The sequence below is a fragment of the Coturnix japonica genome, chromosome 18, assembly GCF_054131305.1.
Source record: "Coturnix japonica strain WE chromosome 18, WE-NBRP24, whole genome shotgun sequence".
Classification (NCBI taxonomy): Eukaryota; Metazoa; Chordata; class Aves; order Galliformes; family Phasianidae; genus Coturnix; species Coturnix japonica.
The window spans coordinates 12,323,627-12,342,038 of record NC_140680.1 but is presented as its reverse complement, the minus strand read 5'-3'; the positions used below and the strand labels follow the sequence as shown (position 1 = coordinate 12,342,038).

General features: G+C 42.6%; 1 protein-coding gene across 14 annotated transcripts in view; it reads right to left on the bottom strand.

Annotated features, from left to right (window-relative positions):
• Positions 1-18,412, bottom strand: part of KCNIP1 (potassium voltage-gated channel interacting protein 1) — a 204,308-nt gene that overhangs the window by 27,661 nt on the left and 158,235 nt on the right. The window contains exon 1 of one of the 14 annotated variants that reach the window (XM_015876308.3): positions 13,889-14,026. The exons of the other annotated variants lie outside the window; for them this stretch is intronic. Coding sequence (XP_015731794.2) covers positions 13,889-13,991 — 103 coding nt within the window. The 5' untranslated portion in view covers positions 13,992-14,026. Of the gene's footprint in view, positions 1-13,888; positions 14,027-18,412 lie in introns of those variants that run through there. 14 annotated transcript variants of the gene reach the window in all.

Sequence of the window (18,412 nt, the reverse complement as noted above, 5' to 3'; positions counted from 1 at the left end):
GGCAGCTAAGTAAGACAAACTACTGTGCTTTACACGTGCTCATCTTCACAATATTTCACTGGGCTGCTTGCATAGGGTAGCACTGCAGGTTGCTTTCAAGTTAAGTCAACTATATGCTTCTGTTGCTTACTCATCCGTGGAGGTATCTGGCAGGATGGGTGTTTTATCAGGACAGCAGATGCAAGACTACAACACCAGTAAAAGCCACACGTTTCAAGCACACCCTTAAGAAGATGCTGGTACACCACACATAGGATGTTGGCAGTCTCCGTCCTTCTGAACATCTTTCTTATTATCTCCCATGCACTGATATTATGGCGGGTAATTAAACCTTACTACCTTTCTGCTGCTATTTAATCATTCAAATCACAAGTGGCTGGCTACAAAATTGGCTACAGATGCTTATTGGTGACAAACTCTGTAGGCCCTTGTGTTCTTATCGCTCTGAGAGCATCTTTCATCAGAAGGTTCCCTCCACCCTTGGCCCATTACTTACAGCAGCACTCATTCTTTACCACAGTACTGAGCTAATGAGAGGAACTGATTCTGATTTAAAATGGACAAAGGATCCTCAGTACAGTGTTCCAACAGAAATATGCACAGAAAGAGTTCCAGCAACATCTGTCAAGAGATAGAAATATTAACTAAGAGCTTATTAGGTGTTTTATTTCAATTGCTCATGGAATGAAGAAAAACCCAACTGAATCGATGCCAAGCAGTTGGACTCAGAATTTGAGTTCTTTGGAATAAATATTCTGCAGCCTAGAGACATTCTGCAGATACGCAGCAGCTTTTGGATCAATGTTTCCCAAACACTGGAAAAAAACCTGCAGAAAAATACATCCTGCTATTCTCAGAGAGGGTAACTCAAGGGCCTGAGTGCTTTTAAGTAAGACCACTCAAAAGCAACACAGACTCAAGTGCTGCCATTGAAAACAAGCTTTGTAGAACAGCAACTGGAAGAATGCTGTCTTGCTTTATATGGATGAGCTTATGCTTCCTGGGGTGACAATAAAGCAGCTTCATTTTCACAAAATGATAAAGAGGAATGAAAACAGGTATGTTTAATAGGCATCTGTTCTTCCTAATGCCCAGCATACACAACTCTGACAGACAGCATGAGGGGCTGAGTGGCTCCTTGAAACGTGAATGAGGTTTATGCTGGATATGTACAACACACACCCCTTGGGGGAACATAAAGAACTTCATAGTGATCAATCAAAACAACAAATAGTGAAAGAACTCTGTGGTCATAAAGGAATTGCAGTGATGCTCATATTAATGACCTACATAATCCACAGTCAGCTTTTAAAAGTGGTTAGAGAAAAATGGTCTCATGAAGGTGCAACTACACAGCAGAATAGAACAACCTGCCCATAGTGCGAGCCTCTCTCCATGGCTGAGCTATTAGGACTATATTTATACTTTCAAAAGGGGAGGATTTATCTCCTTGCTCCATTTTAAAGCAAATACAGCATGAAAGGTTCTCATTACCCACACCTGTAAAAAACCAAACTCCAATGGTTTGCTATGATTAGCCTGGTATAAAAACCCAAATATGAAGTTTGTCATTTTGATAGAACATTCCTTTGTGTTTGTGTTAGATGAAGAATAAATAGAACCATCTGATTGATTCTTCCTGCACAGTACTTCATTTCAAGCATCTCTAGAACAACTTTGTTTATGGATCTTCCTTCTCTACTTGGCAGTACCCACACAGCCACTTGGCCATAAATATACTTCTACTGCAGATCTGAAGCTCTTCTACTTCTGTTGTATTTTAAAAGCACATCATGAGATCATTCATACTACTGCAGGTAGATATAACATCAGAAATATGGATTTACTACTCTATATATACTTCTGCAATACAATTTGCATTCAAGAAGTTGGAGGAGAAGAGGGGCTGAAGCTACTGTGAGCCTCCCGGCAAGCTGCAAATCATGGGAAAGCCAGCAACTAATAAAGGAATCATGCAACCATGTAGGACCAACCTGAACCACTGGCAGCTGCTTACTGATGCCTGCTACACTACGAGAGGAGCTGGGGAAAGGAATCAAGACTTTCCTTTGACCTACTTTCCAAACAGACAATGAAAGTTGAGGATGCACACTGAGAAGAAATTAGATGAGAGGAAGCAAGAAGTCAGAAGGCAGCACAGCGCAAGAGGGTATTTCAAGCCTAAAATAAGGAATACTGAAGCCATGTGATGTGAACAATAGATCTAGGAAAGACTGGATGAAGGCTATATGTACTTTGAAACCTCACAGAGAAGTGTAAAACCTGACATTTTAATTGAACCCAGAGCTTTCTAAAATGAATGCCCAGGAATGTTTTCTAGTTGAAGAGTTGGCCTGGAAGTGAGTATTTTCAACTTGATATAGGAACTTAGGAGATGAATACCACTGTAGACTTTGAAGGCAATATACAAACTGTTATCTCCCTGCCTCCTCTTATCTCTGCTGACTTAGATTTGGGTGGCCTGGAAGACAGGAACACGGGTACCTGTTGAGGTCCCCCAAGCCAGAAGCTGTCACTCCAAAGAGCAGTCTCGACCACTCTGGACTGGATGAGAATACATCTGTAGTCACTGTCAACTGACCATGCACCTTGGACAACCCACCACTACCAAAGATCAGCACCCCCAGTGCTAAGACATCGCTGGATTGAGGAGCGATGAACCACTTTGCTGCCTTTGTATTTCTATATGTCTACAGAATTTAGTCAACAACATTATCATCACAGCTCCAGTGATCTCCAGTTCAAGCACTGGCTTCTCACCCACTTTTTTAAGTAGTGAGCTGAACAGCAAGTCTGCCTGGTACATTTCCAACTCTCCCCTGCATCCATCGCTAGTGGAATACTACCATCTTATTTCACATGAAAATGATGTAAAATATTACCCAGTAAGGATCACCTCATTCATTCTCCATGGTTACAAAATACTCATTACAAGCTTAAGCACTGAACCGCACTCTCCGCTTGTAGAATGCTGCTCCTGTCTGTTACATTAATCAACATTTTCTTACCACTCTTCATGACATTTTGGATTTCTTTTTCAATAGCCTCAAGCAGTAAATTAGCCGCAAGCACATGGCTTATTAAACAAGCCTATATTTTCACTTATTGGTCTGCTGCAAGAGGAAACACCCTTTTCAACATTCTCATTGACTCTTGGCTAAAGTGTTCATTGTATCATCTACATGTTACTTGCATTCCAGTTTTTATCATCAGTAATTTGTATTTCTATTCCCCCCCAGCCTGAAAGGAGGCTTCATTTAATTGCTTATTTGCATAATTATTCAGAAAAAGACTGCCAGACTGCCTCTGCTCCACAAGCAATGCTGTACCTGCTCCTCTAGTGGCAGCACAATAAGCCCTACTTCTGGGCACAACACAGCAGGGCTGAAATACATAGAAATGTGGAGGTCTGACCAATCAAGGGCTTAACAATAATAAGCAGTAATACAGGTGCACATGGCAAAGTACAGAAAGGGTGCTAAAGCTAAGCAACAGCCATGCATAATGTCCTCCTTCAAGCCCCTGCCCTCATTGAGTATTTTAAGTACTCAGTTACCAAGCAAGCTGGGCTTTAGTGATGGAGCCAGCACATGCCTGCCTGTACTGGGGAGCTGGAAAGAGAAGGGGAAGAAGCAAAAAGCCTACAGAACCCACAGACTACCTCTTCAAGAAATGAGGGGATCAAGAAGCAATGTAAAATGCTGACCACGCATCAAAAGTTAACCAGATGCATGGAAATCAGCAGGACGGAAAGTGAAGGTGCCAGGGGTTTTCAGCAAGCAGATTTACACTTGGAAATTAAGCTGAAAATCAAGGACGAAAGCAAACTGAAGGAGATTTATGACCACAGTGTCAGAAGCTCATTTCCCAGGCTGCTGACATCACTAGGCAGGCCCAGAGCAGGGCCAGGATGTATAGCATCACACAGCCCTGCACCCCTCCCAGTGCCTGCACATCTGCAAAAATAAGAAAATCAAAACCCAAACATGCAGCAAGAAGGAAAAATATTTGCAATACAAAGGAAGGCAGAAGCACAACTTCCAGCAGACCGTGAAATTACTCTGCAAGGCTGAGCTCCTTGCAAGAGATGTAGGGCTCTTTGGTGATGGAGCTCCAACCCTTTGAGTAACTCGAGGATTAACCTGCTTGAAGAAACCAGGATTGTCTATGCTAAAAATATACCCCTCTTTTTTCTACCCTCCATTCCAGTTTTTTTTATCCTCTTTTTCCAGTTGTGATTAAAGGCTGGCCTCCAAATGGGCACAGCCTCAGACTCAACTGGAACAGAAGCTCAGCTTCACACCACCACCTTTCTGCTTTGTTTTGCCATTTTAGTTGTATAGCCTTCTTACAAGAAGGAACGTTGAACCAACCAAGGGACCTCAGCCAATCCTCACAGTCCTCCAGGCCCTTCACCACCTGAGCAATGTTTCTTAACAGCCGTATGCTCTCCATCTGTCATGGCACCCAACCTGCATGCAAGCACACACCAGGCAGAGCAGAGAGGTACGATGCCTTCCCTTACCTGGTACACCCCCACAGGATGGCTGGCCCCTTAATGGCCAGGGCATACTTCAGATTCAGCATACCTGCTTGATTTCACAGCATATAAGAAAGCTGTCACGTATCCTGTTGCATTGATCTGAACAGATCACAGAATTTTCTAGCATCTCGTGTGCTGCACACATTGCAAAGCTACCATCTTCTGTGCTAACATGCACAGAAATAAGCCTCCCTGCATACTTCTCCTGAATGTCAAGTAGGCAGTCTGGAGCTGTTAGGATATAAGCTCACAGACATCCAAGCACCAGCAAGCATTAATATTTAGGTTTATTCAAGCCTGGGCATAAACTGCTTTCCAGTGGGAAACATATACATCTTTCTGAACACCAGAAGAGTGCCTGGAGAGTCTGCTAAGAAAGAACAAACATCTTCCCAGTGCATTATCCCAAATCTCCGTTTGGGATTAAAAATTTCACTGTTATAATTCCAGAGAAAGAACGTGTAGTTAGTGTATTTATTCAACACATTCATTTCAGTTTATGCAGTAATTGTGCTGAGAGGGGCATTAAGGCAGCACAGACTTGGAAATGCCATACAGCAGTCTAAAACTCAGCATCAGCTGAGGACTGCGGTTGTTACTTGTTTATGGTGACATTAACTGCACAGACTCTCAATTGGATTTAACAGCGCATCATTTTAGGCTTTGTTTTTGGTCTCATTGCTACCATTCCAAAGCACAGACAATCAATTAAATGTGCCAAAAAGCATGGAATTGACAAATCTTAAACAAGGGCTTTACTTAAAAGGAAAGCCAAGCTACACAGAGGTGAAAGATTCCAACCTGCATTGTAATGAATTGTCAGAGCTGAGTTTGAGCCTTCACAGGAGCTATTTAATACCTCTCCTTCAGTGGGGTGCAAGGAAAGGAGGTGGACACCCACACACACAGCCCCACAGCAGAGGAGCAGGATAAATTCTTCATGCTTTGTATCAAAAGCAAACAATCGTAAGGGCAGAGGCCCAACAGAGTATAGTGGGGACTGGCTGCAGGGACACGAGAACCATCAACATGGCCTGGGCAGGGGGGCACACACATTCCTCTTCAGCACCTTTGTATGCTGCCTGAATACACTTACTTGTATTAATAGTCCTTTGAGAACAAAGCCATATTTCTGTCCCCTTTATTTTTCGCTTGGGTAAATGTGTCAGCACTGCTTTTTTACTGGAATGGACATTTTCTTCTTGATGTTCAAAGTCTGCCTGCCTGAAATGCTGATATGAGAGTCTGCCCTCCTGTTACTCTTCAGTTCCTGCTGGGCTATCACTTGTCTATCACTCCACCCCATTAACCACTAATAGGCAGTCAGCGTCTGCTCTTGCTTGTTCCAACCAGCCAACTGTGAGTCACAAAGAGACAGAAGAGATGGATGTTAGCTGTAGATCTAGGAAGCCTTGTAGTTCAGCTGGGGAGAAGCAAAACCACATCCAGGTCACAGAAATCAGCATGTTTTAAGGCTTTTTAAGTGCACACAGGAGGTGTGCACTCAGCCTGAGCTTCCCCATTTGCAAGTGGGCTTACAGCACAGTCTCAGATGGATCTTATAGAATAAGCCTAGATACTTGGGTATGTAGGGTGCAACACCTGGAGGAGTCTTACAAAGCTTCTCCAGGACCTTACATATGTTCAGCACTTATCACAGGTCAGCAGAGAGAAGGGACAGGTACAGAAGGCTTCAGGACATACCCTTAGTTGAGTATGCTCAGATCCAAGCTCTGATATTGAAGCTTGAGGTTTTCATACAGCCTAAGGAGAGCAGCAAATCACCTCTGCCTTAAAGCAACTGATGGAGAGAACTCCCTTTCACAGCATGTGCTTTCTGAGTTACCAGCTCAAGCTCTCTGCCTCCTTTATTCCTTATGACAAAATATGACATGCTCATTTTGATTTCATTTCTCCTTATAATCAAGCTGCAGAGTCTGCCTGTACTTCTGTTGACAGAAAGCCTTCACTGGCTGTCCTGTGATCACACACAGCCATTCCGGATTATTTCTTGAGCGAAACTGACAAAGGTCCCCATTTCCCAGCCATAATGAAGTAGAAATAAATCCTGAGAACCTCCTCTCCACATTAAGTCTGTGGAGATATTTTCCAGTTTTAGGCTATACTTTTTTTTTTTAGCTGCTGCATAAATGTGCTTTAAATATATATAAACAGTGTATAAAACTTTAGCAAATGGCAAAAGAATGAGACTGTTTCTGCAGATCCCAAGAAATCCATTAACAGGAATAGAAGAAAAACCATCAGTAAATGCTTTAGATTGATATTTACCTTAGCTCAACGTCAACCAGGATAGAACTGTCACAGCTATTATAGGCCTTTCACCTACAGTCCTATAGTTTTAGAATATTTACAAAGTATATTCTAATAGGGAAACACCTGAAATCATTCTGACTTTGGAGAGGAAAACCACCATACAATTATATGGAACAAATATAACAACAACAACAAAAAAGAAAAACCAAAGCATCACAGAAGCCATAAGACTGGAGAGATTGAAGGGGAATAAACACAAAAGCAGGAAGCAGCAGCATTATACATGTATCTCATGGTGGAGTGTTTCATTTGTTGAGCTAATGCAAAGCCCACAGATCCTTCTCCGAACAATAGGAGATTTTAGCTTCATTGGGAAGTCACTTGTTCCAGTGAAATAAAGAGAATCTGAAAACCTGATTTTGTCTTCTGGAGTGAACTCTAGTATAATACACTAAAGCGGATTAACAATAGTAATTCCTTCAGCATTAAGTACAAGCAAGCTGGTGCCAGGAACTGCACTGATGCATCACCTTGTTTTAGAGAGTAACTGGGACAACAGTCACTACGGCAGAATAAAGGGTGGGATTCTTAGGGCACTACAGCAGTTTCACCTCTGGGCTTTAAGATGGCAGATTTGAACCCTTGGTTTCATATGGATGCAGAATTTCCTGCCTCCCAAACTCCCAGAACACACTGGGATGGAATCATTTTCTGCTCCTACACTGATCGCATTCGTTCAGTATAGAAGTTGAGCACCACATTCAAAACTGAATAAGCTGCCTTTGGGACAGCAAGGCAATTCTGTTGCTGTCATTCCTGAACTTGCACGTACTTCTCTGGTCAGGGGAAAGCAACAGTTTAACTAACAGAGAGCTAAGCAACCTGTAGCTGTAAACAGCATTCCAGCATCAATATAAATGCGCAACTAACTAACATATATTTATTTGGAGATCAATATTTCTCCTTTTGCACAGAGCACTTTAAAGTTTGATGTAGAGGGAGAATGAAATAGCTGCAAGCTTCAAAGTCCGGCATAGGAGATTTAATAGCCTTCACTCAGATATATTAGGAAGCTATTAAACGTCTCCATACAGGTAATTATTGGAGGTTTGCCATATCTTTCAATGTCTCCAGGCCAAGACACAAGGAAAAAGGAGTCAGGGGGGGGGGGGGAGGGAAATGAGAGGGAACTTGATGGATCCAGCCAAAGAGCATTTCTCAGTAATCACATATGATTGGAAAATTGTTTGCTTCAAAGAACAGAAACCTGAAGCTTTATCAGTAATGAGAGATCTCAAGTTCCTAATTAACTGAAAACAGAAGTACCACGCATTTCTCATCATACGTCCTTGTCACATAAGCCCTCGTTTTCTAATTATTCCCTGAAGGACTATTTCACCCATGATGTGATGGAGAGGGGGCTGGGGAACAACAGAACAAGCCAGGAAAGCCTGACTTATTCCAGGGCAAACATGGCATTCACTTTAAAGCCCTAAATTCTCTTCTACCAAATGCATCCCTCTGAGGTTTTCACTTCACCATCTTCTGCTGTAATACTGAGATTTGATGGTTTTGGTTGCACAGAATCACAGTAGATGAAGCTGGAATGCACAGCTCAGAGCAGGGCTGACTACAGCTGGTTGCTCAGAGCAGTTTGTTGACCCACTGGAGTCAACAACAAACCTTCTGCTGACTTCAGCTGCCAACTTACCTGGCACAATCCCACTCATTATTTAGGCTCATAAATACTTTAGAAGATCATGGAGGCTGTTAAGTGTTTTTTACTATACTTAAGAGAGTTTGATTCACTGGTATGGGAATAGCACATTAATCATTCAGCACAAATTGGAGTCAACTGTATATTTATCAATTTTCCCTGTCCTGTTTGAAGGCCAAAGCCAACATAAATCTCTCCAATACCCTCTCATAATTCACAATTTAAGATGCACAACTTGTTTGCAGCTTGTACTGTATTTAGCTAGATAATTTGGCTTTAAGACTTGGTAAATAACATCACAGACCTTAAGACCTAATTAGGTATCCCTGTAGAGGGTCACTAACTGAAGCAGAAGACAGCAGAAAGGTCACACAGTGTGACTCTATTACAGACAATGTTTTCAGAAGATTCTAGCAGTATTTTATTTAGCTCTTTAGAAAGCTTCTACCACATTTTCATCATCCATAGCCAAAGACCAGATGTGAATTTTGCATTAGGAAGGTTCCACTTCAATGGAAAGACTACAGTATTTTGTAGAAAGTTTAACAAACTCAGTAATTAAGAACAAACCAACTTAGAGCGTTTTCTCACCCATCACTCCACATATAGATAGTTACATCCATAAGAGGCATAAGCTTAAAAGAAAGAACAAACACTTTGTGGCTAAACCCAAGCAGTTCGGGTAGGGAAAGTGAATTGCAATGCTTTGTGCCCTCTTGCTTCTGTGGACAGACTCAAAGCCAGAACGAACATGCACCAACCCCATACTGGCTAATAAGGCCGTGAACTCAAAGGAAACATTTTTTGTTATTTATTACACCAACTACAAAAGCCAGTTCCCTTCTCGTTAGGCCTGGCAAAGACAGCAGTACATTAATAGGATAGCACTGCAGATGCAGCACAACAGAAAGCTGCTTTCCTCCCTTGTGCTTGCCTATTTTGGCAAGGCAACCACATCCACATTTGAAGACATCTCCAGACCTATATTTTCTAATGCACAGCAGTTGTTATAGTTCTTTGCTATTCCTATTTTATAGGTAGACTTTAGACAGAACTTCTTAGCTGTCTGTTGTTATCACAGCAAGGTTAATAGACCACATCACCACGAGAACTACATCATGGATAAAACTCATATGTAGGAGCAAGCTGTGGGAGGTGAAGCCATACCAACAAGATGCAACAGTCTGTTTGTACAGCTCTTATTATTTACTTGGTGTCCTGTGTGTGCTCAATAGTGCATAGCATTAGTTCTTTGCTTAATTACAACCCAAATTAAAGTGGTATTTACCAGAGGGCTGATGCTTTAATTAAAAAGAAAACATTTCATAGCTAAGACACAGCCATGAAATGAAATTGCACAAATATTCTGAGAGAGCTGAACACTGTGGTCAGCTCTTATAGGAGGGAGGCTCAACCCCAGACTCCTTCAGCAACTCCTATTAGCCACTGTATGTTTCCTTGCACAGTGCAGCCATTTTCAATATTAAGTTCATACTTGCAACCTGGAGAGCCGTTTTATCCTTAATATATCACATAACCAACTACATACAACCAATACACACCATTTCCCCCTCCTATTTTTGTTATTTTTCCCTGCTGCAAGGAAACCCAAGAATTTCTCCCCACGGGTGGGTGGTAGCAAACGTTAGGGTTCTAATGCCAACTGCCAATAAAACTACTTTAGAAAACCTGGCTCAATCCAGCAGGCTGAAATTCAGAATACAAGACTTGCTTTTTAACAGGAATAAACAGCAGGATGTATCAGAAATGGGATTCTTGTGGGATTTTTTTTGATGTACATTCTCAAATACATTTCATGGTTCGTTCCTCCTAAGAAGGCATTCCTTATCTGCTGAACCACCAGACTGGGAGGCTGAACAAAACACAGTTTGCTTCAGCTCTTTCAGTACACTGTGCAGGAGGAAGGCAGAACACCAGGCTTACCCTTACCTCAAGGGACAGCCATGCTGCAGTGCAGCACCAGCCTCACCAGGCCCACTGTGCAGCAAGGACAACAGGGGTTTGCTTGGGACAGAATCCCAGCCCCAAAGTAGAGGTGTTAAAGCTGTTAAACACACATTAAAAAAAATCCAAGTCATCCATCCTTGCTGTTATTTTAACTTAAATTAACCAGCTCTGTTGGGCTGCCTTTCATTAAGGCTTTTCTTTCTGGAGCTGCGTCTACCAGCTGTGATGCCAATTCAGCAGGGAGTGTAAGGAAGTTTAATGACTTGGTATAAGGCAGAGATCATGGTGAGGCATATTACAAGTCTGCCTGTTAGGAGATTAATGAAGACAAGGCCTGGATCTTCTGGAGAAAAGGGACAAAGCAAGATTTTACAACAGAGACAGGAACAGAGCGAGGATTTGCTCTTATTCCACTTTAACTCTTCATTCGTAGATAATACATATTTCTGAATATGTTCACCTACAGATTGGACACCACAGTATAGTTTTCTTCTGGGCACTGCACAAGGAGCTGTGATGTTCCAGGTAACCAGTTTTGTAATGAGGAGCACAGACTGGGAGCAAGGCACAGGCAGGGAAGCTTCCCATATACCAAGTACCTCAGCCTGCATCTTCTGCTTCAAGCCTACTCTTCCAAGGGTTAGGCAGAATGAGGATTAAACTTGTTTGCACTAAGCTGGATATAGCAAGAAAACATCTATGTTGTGGTTGGCTACCAATCAGATTTCAAACATCCTAAGGAAAGTTTTACTCTGCACCTTCACAGCTTTTCTAAGCAAATAGTTTACTTCTTCAATAGATGACTGTGCCACTAAGTTTAAAACTTATATTGCTTTGCTCTCTTCACTTTTACATCCCTATTATATCCCTTGTGAACAGGATAAACAAACAGACCATCAATATTGTTGCTCAGCAGTTTGCTGATTTATAGAGAGACTTCTGCAGCAGTGTTACTTACGCCTGCTAGAATTAAGCTTTTTCCCAAGGCTCCTGCATTAAGGAGAATTAAGAAATCGTTGATTTCCTTCTGAGCGAAATCATGCAGTCAGATTCAATTTGCATCTCCTAAACATAATTTAGTACAAACAGCTCAGAGGAGAAATCTGATTTCTTTCAGGCAACGATTTCCTCTCAGGATGATGCGCCCACAGCAGTCCCCAGGGCATCCCCACCTGAGCAGCACTGCCCAGCCCAGGCTTTACCCACACCCAGCACAAACAACCTGTGGGCAGCACCAAAGTGGGGGACATGGGCCCAATCCATTGTGCTTCAGAGCAAGGTCTCCCCAGGCTCAGCCAAGACAACTGTCATCTCTGCAGCACAAGTTAGAAGCTCTCAGCTCCAAAGGTAACACTTCTCTTTATACCACTGAAGTCCTCCACAAAGGCAAACAGACATTTCATCTTATGTCCTGGGACAGCAGCAAACCTGCAAACTCCTGCATGCAACAGCGCACAGATCTGCACCACATTTCACCTTCTGCCTGCTATATCCCATGTGTTATCCCACAAACAGTAGTAAAGAGCACTCCACAACCTAACACAGAAAAGAAGAACAGCCATACCATCCTACCTGGAAATGAGAGCAGTGACAACTCTTATGCCTTCCAGAGAAGGCAGATGTCACCCATTGCCAGCTTATGTGATCTGACCAAATATTACCTGCTTCCAGAATATCACAAAGAACATCCTACAGCTGTTTTTAGGAGATGAAAGTTTGGCCTCGGGGCATCCTGATGCAGCCTGCTCTTGGCTAAGCTATCGCTTCCCTGACATCAATTAACTAAGGTCAGCAATATAATTTATCCATTCTTAAATTACAGTGCAGAACTGTTGCACAGAGAACCACAAAATGTGCAAGATTCAGCAGTGACCTGGGAGCTCAATTATTAAACACACAAGGGAGCATATTATCTGAGTGCATTTCACATTAATGCTAATAGCACGCTGAAAAGAAAACACACTCTGTAAGCTTTCATTGCTCACTTTCTCCCTTGCCCCTTGACAAATGAGTCGCTGATGCAGACTCAGAGGTAGGTAAACATCCACTTCTCACTGTGGCAGCACTTGAGAAAACCAAACAGCCTTTTTCTTTTAAGCGCAGTCACTGCCCCATCTCACACTGTGGCCAAATATCACTAAAGAAAGATAAAGGAAGGTCACGAGTGTTGTAATGAGTGGTTTGGGTATCACACAGCTCACACAAAGGGCAGAGCAAGTCCCTTTTGCCTGTCCAACAGGACTGCTCCTTGGGAAGCTGCCACACCTCCATGAAAAGCAAAGAAAAGCAAAATTAACTTATGGGACATGAGTCACCAGACTGCCTCTGCTAGCAGGAGAAAAAGGGGAAATTACTTATGTGGAGTGGGCATAGGTGGGTTGCCTTCTACCAGAGCTTGGCACTGAAGTTGCCAACCACAGCCTGGGGCCAGCAGGATGCTGAGCAGTGACCCAGGCTATGCAGCACCCACCTGCATCTGTGCCATGCAGGAGCAGCATCAGGCAGAGGCACAGGGTCAGCTCCCAAGCATTCCTGCCAGCTCTGCTTCTCCCCTCCCCATATCTGTTCTTGGCCTCAGCCTCATTTTCTTTTATTTTTTCTCCTTGGCTGCCAACATGGTTGCTTTGGGGAAAGATGTAGGAAGAACACATCTGGACCAAATGACCATCTGCATTTGCTTCAGGGAGCTGTTTGTACTTGCAAGGCTGTAAACAAAAGCCTTATTTCTTTAGCTGCCAGGTTGTGCAGAGCAGGAAGAGGAGGATGTTTTCTAGAACAGTTACTGGATATAAGACACTGCATAAACAAACACAAGTACACCTAAGTTAGAATCAGCAAAAAGCCAATCCTGAATGCATCTTATTAATGCTGCCCCATGGTCCACCATTTCCAGCACCATGAACTACCTCTTAATCTCACCTGAGCCACACCAGTTCCCCTTCACTAAACACAGTAATAACACTTCACAAAACCCAGCTTTACCTGATGAGCAGTGAGAAGACCCAAATCAGATCTGTCTTCTCAAATCTGATAACCCTCTTTCTATCTGGATTAACACATAACTGGAAAAAGCCAAAAACTTCAAGACAACAAATACAGCAAGAGATCTTACCTCACCCCAGAACCTGTAACTCCAAACCTCTGCAGGCTCCCTACATAACCAGACCATTCTCTGCTGCCTGGAGCCCCCCTGGCCAGCAGCTCCGCACTCAGGTCCTTTACAAGCACAGCTGCCTCCACTAAAGCAAAGGAAACAACTTTCTTAAGCCTCACGTACAAAAGGCTATAACACAAAGATATTTGGTCCTTACATACAAAAATAACATAATGATAGAATAATAACATATGCAAAAAGACAAACATACCTGAAATTGCCTGACTGTATGCTGGCATTCTTCTAGGCCATGGGAAAGCAGCACAGAGGATGGACATTACACGTAATGGGTTTGATCTTTTTCTGCTCAGCATCCAGCTTTCCTTATAGCAGCTCAGGAAGTCACCTAGCAGCAAGAGCTGCCCTGAACACAAAGCCACGTTTTGCACAAATAAATTTCTTCACGTGGAGATGTATAACAAATAAATCTCAATAATAAGGCCAACCTTGAGGTATATACAAGAGCAATAACCATAACATTCAACAAGAGAAAGCACACACCACCAGGACAGACTCACACTAAGGTGTCCCAGCAGCTCTTAACCTGGAATACATATTGCAGGTTTAATGGAAACAGCTGCGAATAAACTGTGAACAGGTGGGCTGAGTTATGGGAGGTTTGCTTCATAGCAAACAAGCCTTTACCCTGATGAGGCTCTGCTCACTGCAGCTGGAGCTGAGCACAGCCTGGGGGTGCAGAGCTGGGGCAGGCTGTGAGCAAGCACCGGTCACTCAAATAGCCCTTTTCTTTACCCAGGTGATGTCCTTGCAAGGATGGAATGACTTTACTGACTGCATTTGGCTCCCACACTGGAGGGAGATTGCATGTAGCTGGTATATAAGAAAGAGAGAAAGAAAAGGTGGTGCCCACTGCTTCAGTTTCCTATCAGAGGGAGACCCACCTCCCCATGCTGGTACCTGATAGACCAGGAAGCTGTTCTGTGCTTCGCTCAGCAAACAGTGCCCCACACCAGGCTCCTGCTACAGCACATTTGTGTTTCAGTCCTAATGTATCTAAAGGCACATCTGGTGATGAAGGTTGTTGGTTTCTTGTTTGTTTGTTTGTTTTCCTCTAAGCAGCACAGTCAAACTTGTTGCTTTGACCACATTAACTTGACTTGAATGGCGAGTGAAACCGATAAGATCTCTGAGGGATTCAGGACTTCAGAAAACCAGGCTGTTCCTTTAAAGTTGTAGCTATTAACATGGATCGCTTTTTAATAAAATCTTGTTTAAGTTTGTTTAGCAGCTGATTTAAGGAGATATTTCATAGTCTATCCTGGCACTTGATCAATTCAAATCAATGTTAAATCTATCACTTTGCCAAAACTACACTCGCTCCAAATTGGAAAACGAGCGTCTGATTTATTCAATGTTCTGACTTGTGATATAGCACGTGTGCTAGAAATTAACTGGAAACTACTTTTAAATATTCAGTATTCTGTGTGATAGTATCAGAGATCAAAGGACGCAGAGAAATTCTACTTATTAATTAATAGGCCAGGCTTTAAACCACAGATAAGGAGCAAACAGAAATAGGAAGCTGTCATTCATGAAACGTAAGTCACAATTTTCTATTTCTTTTCCCACCTAAGTAATCACAAACAGCAATGAACCGTGGCCAAAAATACTTAACGACTTCTTGTGGGAAATCAATGCCAAAATGGCCTATTTAGCCAAGGGATAGTAGCAGCATCAAGAACATTACATAAACTCCAGGTTTCTGACTAATTAGGGTAATGTGGAAGGTATGAGACTGGGAAAGCAGTGGGAGGGGATTCGTGATAGATACTTTTTACAGCAAAACCTGCAAGGGAAACTGAAAACCCTATTCTTACTTACATTGATGCTGATAGTCACAGCAGTTTTTGCAAGCTGTATGGAGTTTTAGCACAGATCACTCATATATCAATATTTACTTTCTCACTGATGTTTTTTCTCAACTGAATGTTAAGATGTGTACTGAAGCAGAAGGTTATAAGCTAATTGCTATTGTCGTTTCTTCTCAGTTACTGCCTACACTAAAGCTGTCATGCAGCAGAGGCAAGAGAGGGAGCAACTCCACTGCTAATGGTGAATTTCATGGCTTTTATTGCTGTGTCAAAACTTTATCATTCTGTAATCACCGACTTTCATGCAAAATAGCTCAAATGGCAGCAAAACCCTGATGTAAAGTATCTTTAAATATCAGCTTAGTGACCACAAGGACTGAGCACTTAAGAACTGCTTGATTTCAGCCAGCAGGTGTAGCCAGGGCTACACCTTCCAAGCTAAGGCTGGGCTGAGCTCCCCTTGCCCAAGGCAAGAAGCTTCTTTGAGGCTTTCAGGAGGCTGTGCTCCATGCAGGCAGCAATGCTGAGAGAGGCACAGAGGAGACCTGATCCTGTGCTGCAGGGAACTGAGCACTTCTCTGCAATAGGCTTTCACTGCCACCTAGCATTTCTGGAGTTCCATTTCAGAGTTTGGGGACCAGCAATCATGGTGCTCATCAAGAATACACAAAATCCTCTGGGTATGTAAACCCACGGTGTCCTTGGAGCACTCCTGGCATCAAACAATGGGTTGCTCCTTAGTTGTTTGAGTATTAAAACTATCTCTGCTGCATGACAAACCCCAGCTAGGGAGACTAGGAGACACCTGGACTAGGACAACCCCCTAGGGTGAGATGTTAGTAGTCCTGGGCAGGAAGAACACATGCACTCCAATCTCAGTTCACAAAGAGGAAACTTCACCTCTAAGCCAGATCAGTGCTCCAGTCTCCCACAAGATGAGTTTCCTCCTCAGACTCCACCAGTTTACCTTGTGCTTTCCTTACAGCAGCCTAGATTCAACTCTTCCTATTATGTGAGCTACCTAATACAAGCTCAAATGAAAGGTGCTGTGTACAATTAACTTTATGCCAAGTGAATTTTTCAACAGAACAAAACGGACACCGATTCCACAGCTGCATTCCAATGTGGTACTTTCCCCTCCACTGCTGTGCAGCCTTGAAATAAAATAATCTGATATGCACAGAGTGTGAGGGAGAAGAAAACACCGTGTTGATGGATCATGACAGACGACTTCTCATCAATGAACAGTGACATTAATTGGTCCATACCTACTAAAGTTACAGTTATTAAGCAGCAGCCCAATCTACCCATCCAACTGAGCATGGATTGCAGTTTCAAATACAGACATTTTTGTATTACACTTGCAAATCCCACAGATGGAAATTCAGGATAGGATTTATTTCTTTTAATCATGTTAGGCAAATACACTCACTTACAGCGTGTACCCCTCCCTCCAAGCAGAGGGCTCTCTCCTGTCTGCAGACGCTGGTATGACTCCCTTAAATCTCCTTCCTGCAGAAACCACCAATGCTCACAGCAGAATTTGTGAGACAGGCCCTCTTCTAAGAAGCAGCATTTATTATAGATGTAATTCTGTGTCTCAGCAGCTCTTTCCCCTCAGGTAGCTCAGACACGATCCTTTCCCTGGAAACGAAGCATGAAAGTGCAGAGAAATATTCACAGCTTGACAACTGCAAATCCTTGAGAGTGTGAGCCAAATAACCAGGAGTGCTGTGAACGCACAGAAACCTCATCTACAAATCAGCCTGTTGTACAACTCAGAACCAAAGCATCATCTACACATTTTATATACATCTGTATACATTTATACATATATTTATATACATTTTCTATACATTTTAAACCCCTGTTCTGCCTGAAACGACTTGTTCTTTTGGGTACTGGGCAATATTAATTAGCAATGATGTTTTCTTAGGTACTTCCATCTAACAAAACAGCACAGCCATTTACAGATTACTTTTTCTTTTGCTTCTGAAGCATCCAAGGAACATTACTGTGTCAAACCACGAAACCCTCACCAGACTCCTGGATAATGAAACCAGAGTAGAAAGGGAGAGCACACAGTAGTGTACAATTGCTAGAAAACACCCAATACTTCTTCACCTTTCCGGATAAGCCTCTCCATGGCTAATACATGGAGTTGACTAGGTGAACTTCCTTCTCTGCTTGCAAAAATCCCAGCTTTCACGTTTATGCTACAAAACTACTCTGCGTATGGCTTAACAAACATCCACAGAGCCAAGTTGTTAAGCATGCTTTTCTTCACTTGGGATCAGATTTTGTCACCAACACTATGTTTATGGTGGATGGCAGGAGGAGTAGCTGGAATCAGTATCATTCTAAGGCCCACTGCTGTGTTTGAATTAATTCTCGGATTAATGAGTAATTCATTTAGAAGGGACGACAGGCAGCAGAGGTTTCAGGAGAGAATCACAATTATAGACAACATGTTTTATTCATGCTGCCAAGGAAGATTTAAGCCTACTGTGTCTGGGTGGAAACCTGTTGAAGGCTTTCACTGAGAAAGCAGCAGAAAATAGGTCAAATTGAGATGGTCCCTTGGATTTACAGGTCCATACTGTGACTCCATCTACCTCCAAATTGGGACTAATCTTCAGAGGTGAAGCACCTGATTGTGTATCACATGTTAAATGTTGGGAACTAACAAGAGCTGACTGGCCACTTCATGGGACTTTAAGGTCAGCTTAAAACTCAGTTGTATCTTGTCTGTCTAAAACGTTTATAATACATGAAAGCTTACAACTGGACATACACTGGCCTAATGTACATCAGATGAGTCACTGCAGATATGTGAGCTCAATAGTCATGCACAATTCTCAGTAGTAATTTGTTCAAAATGGTATTTAAAGAAAAAAATCCAA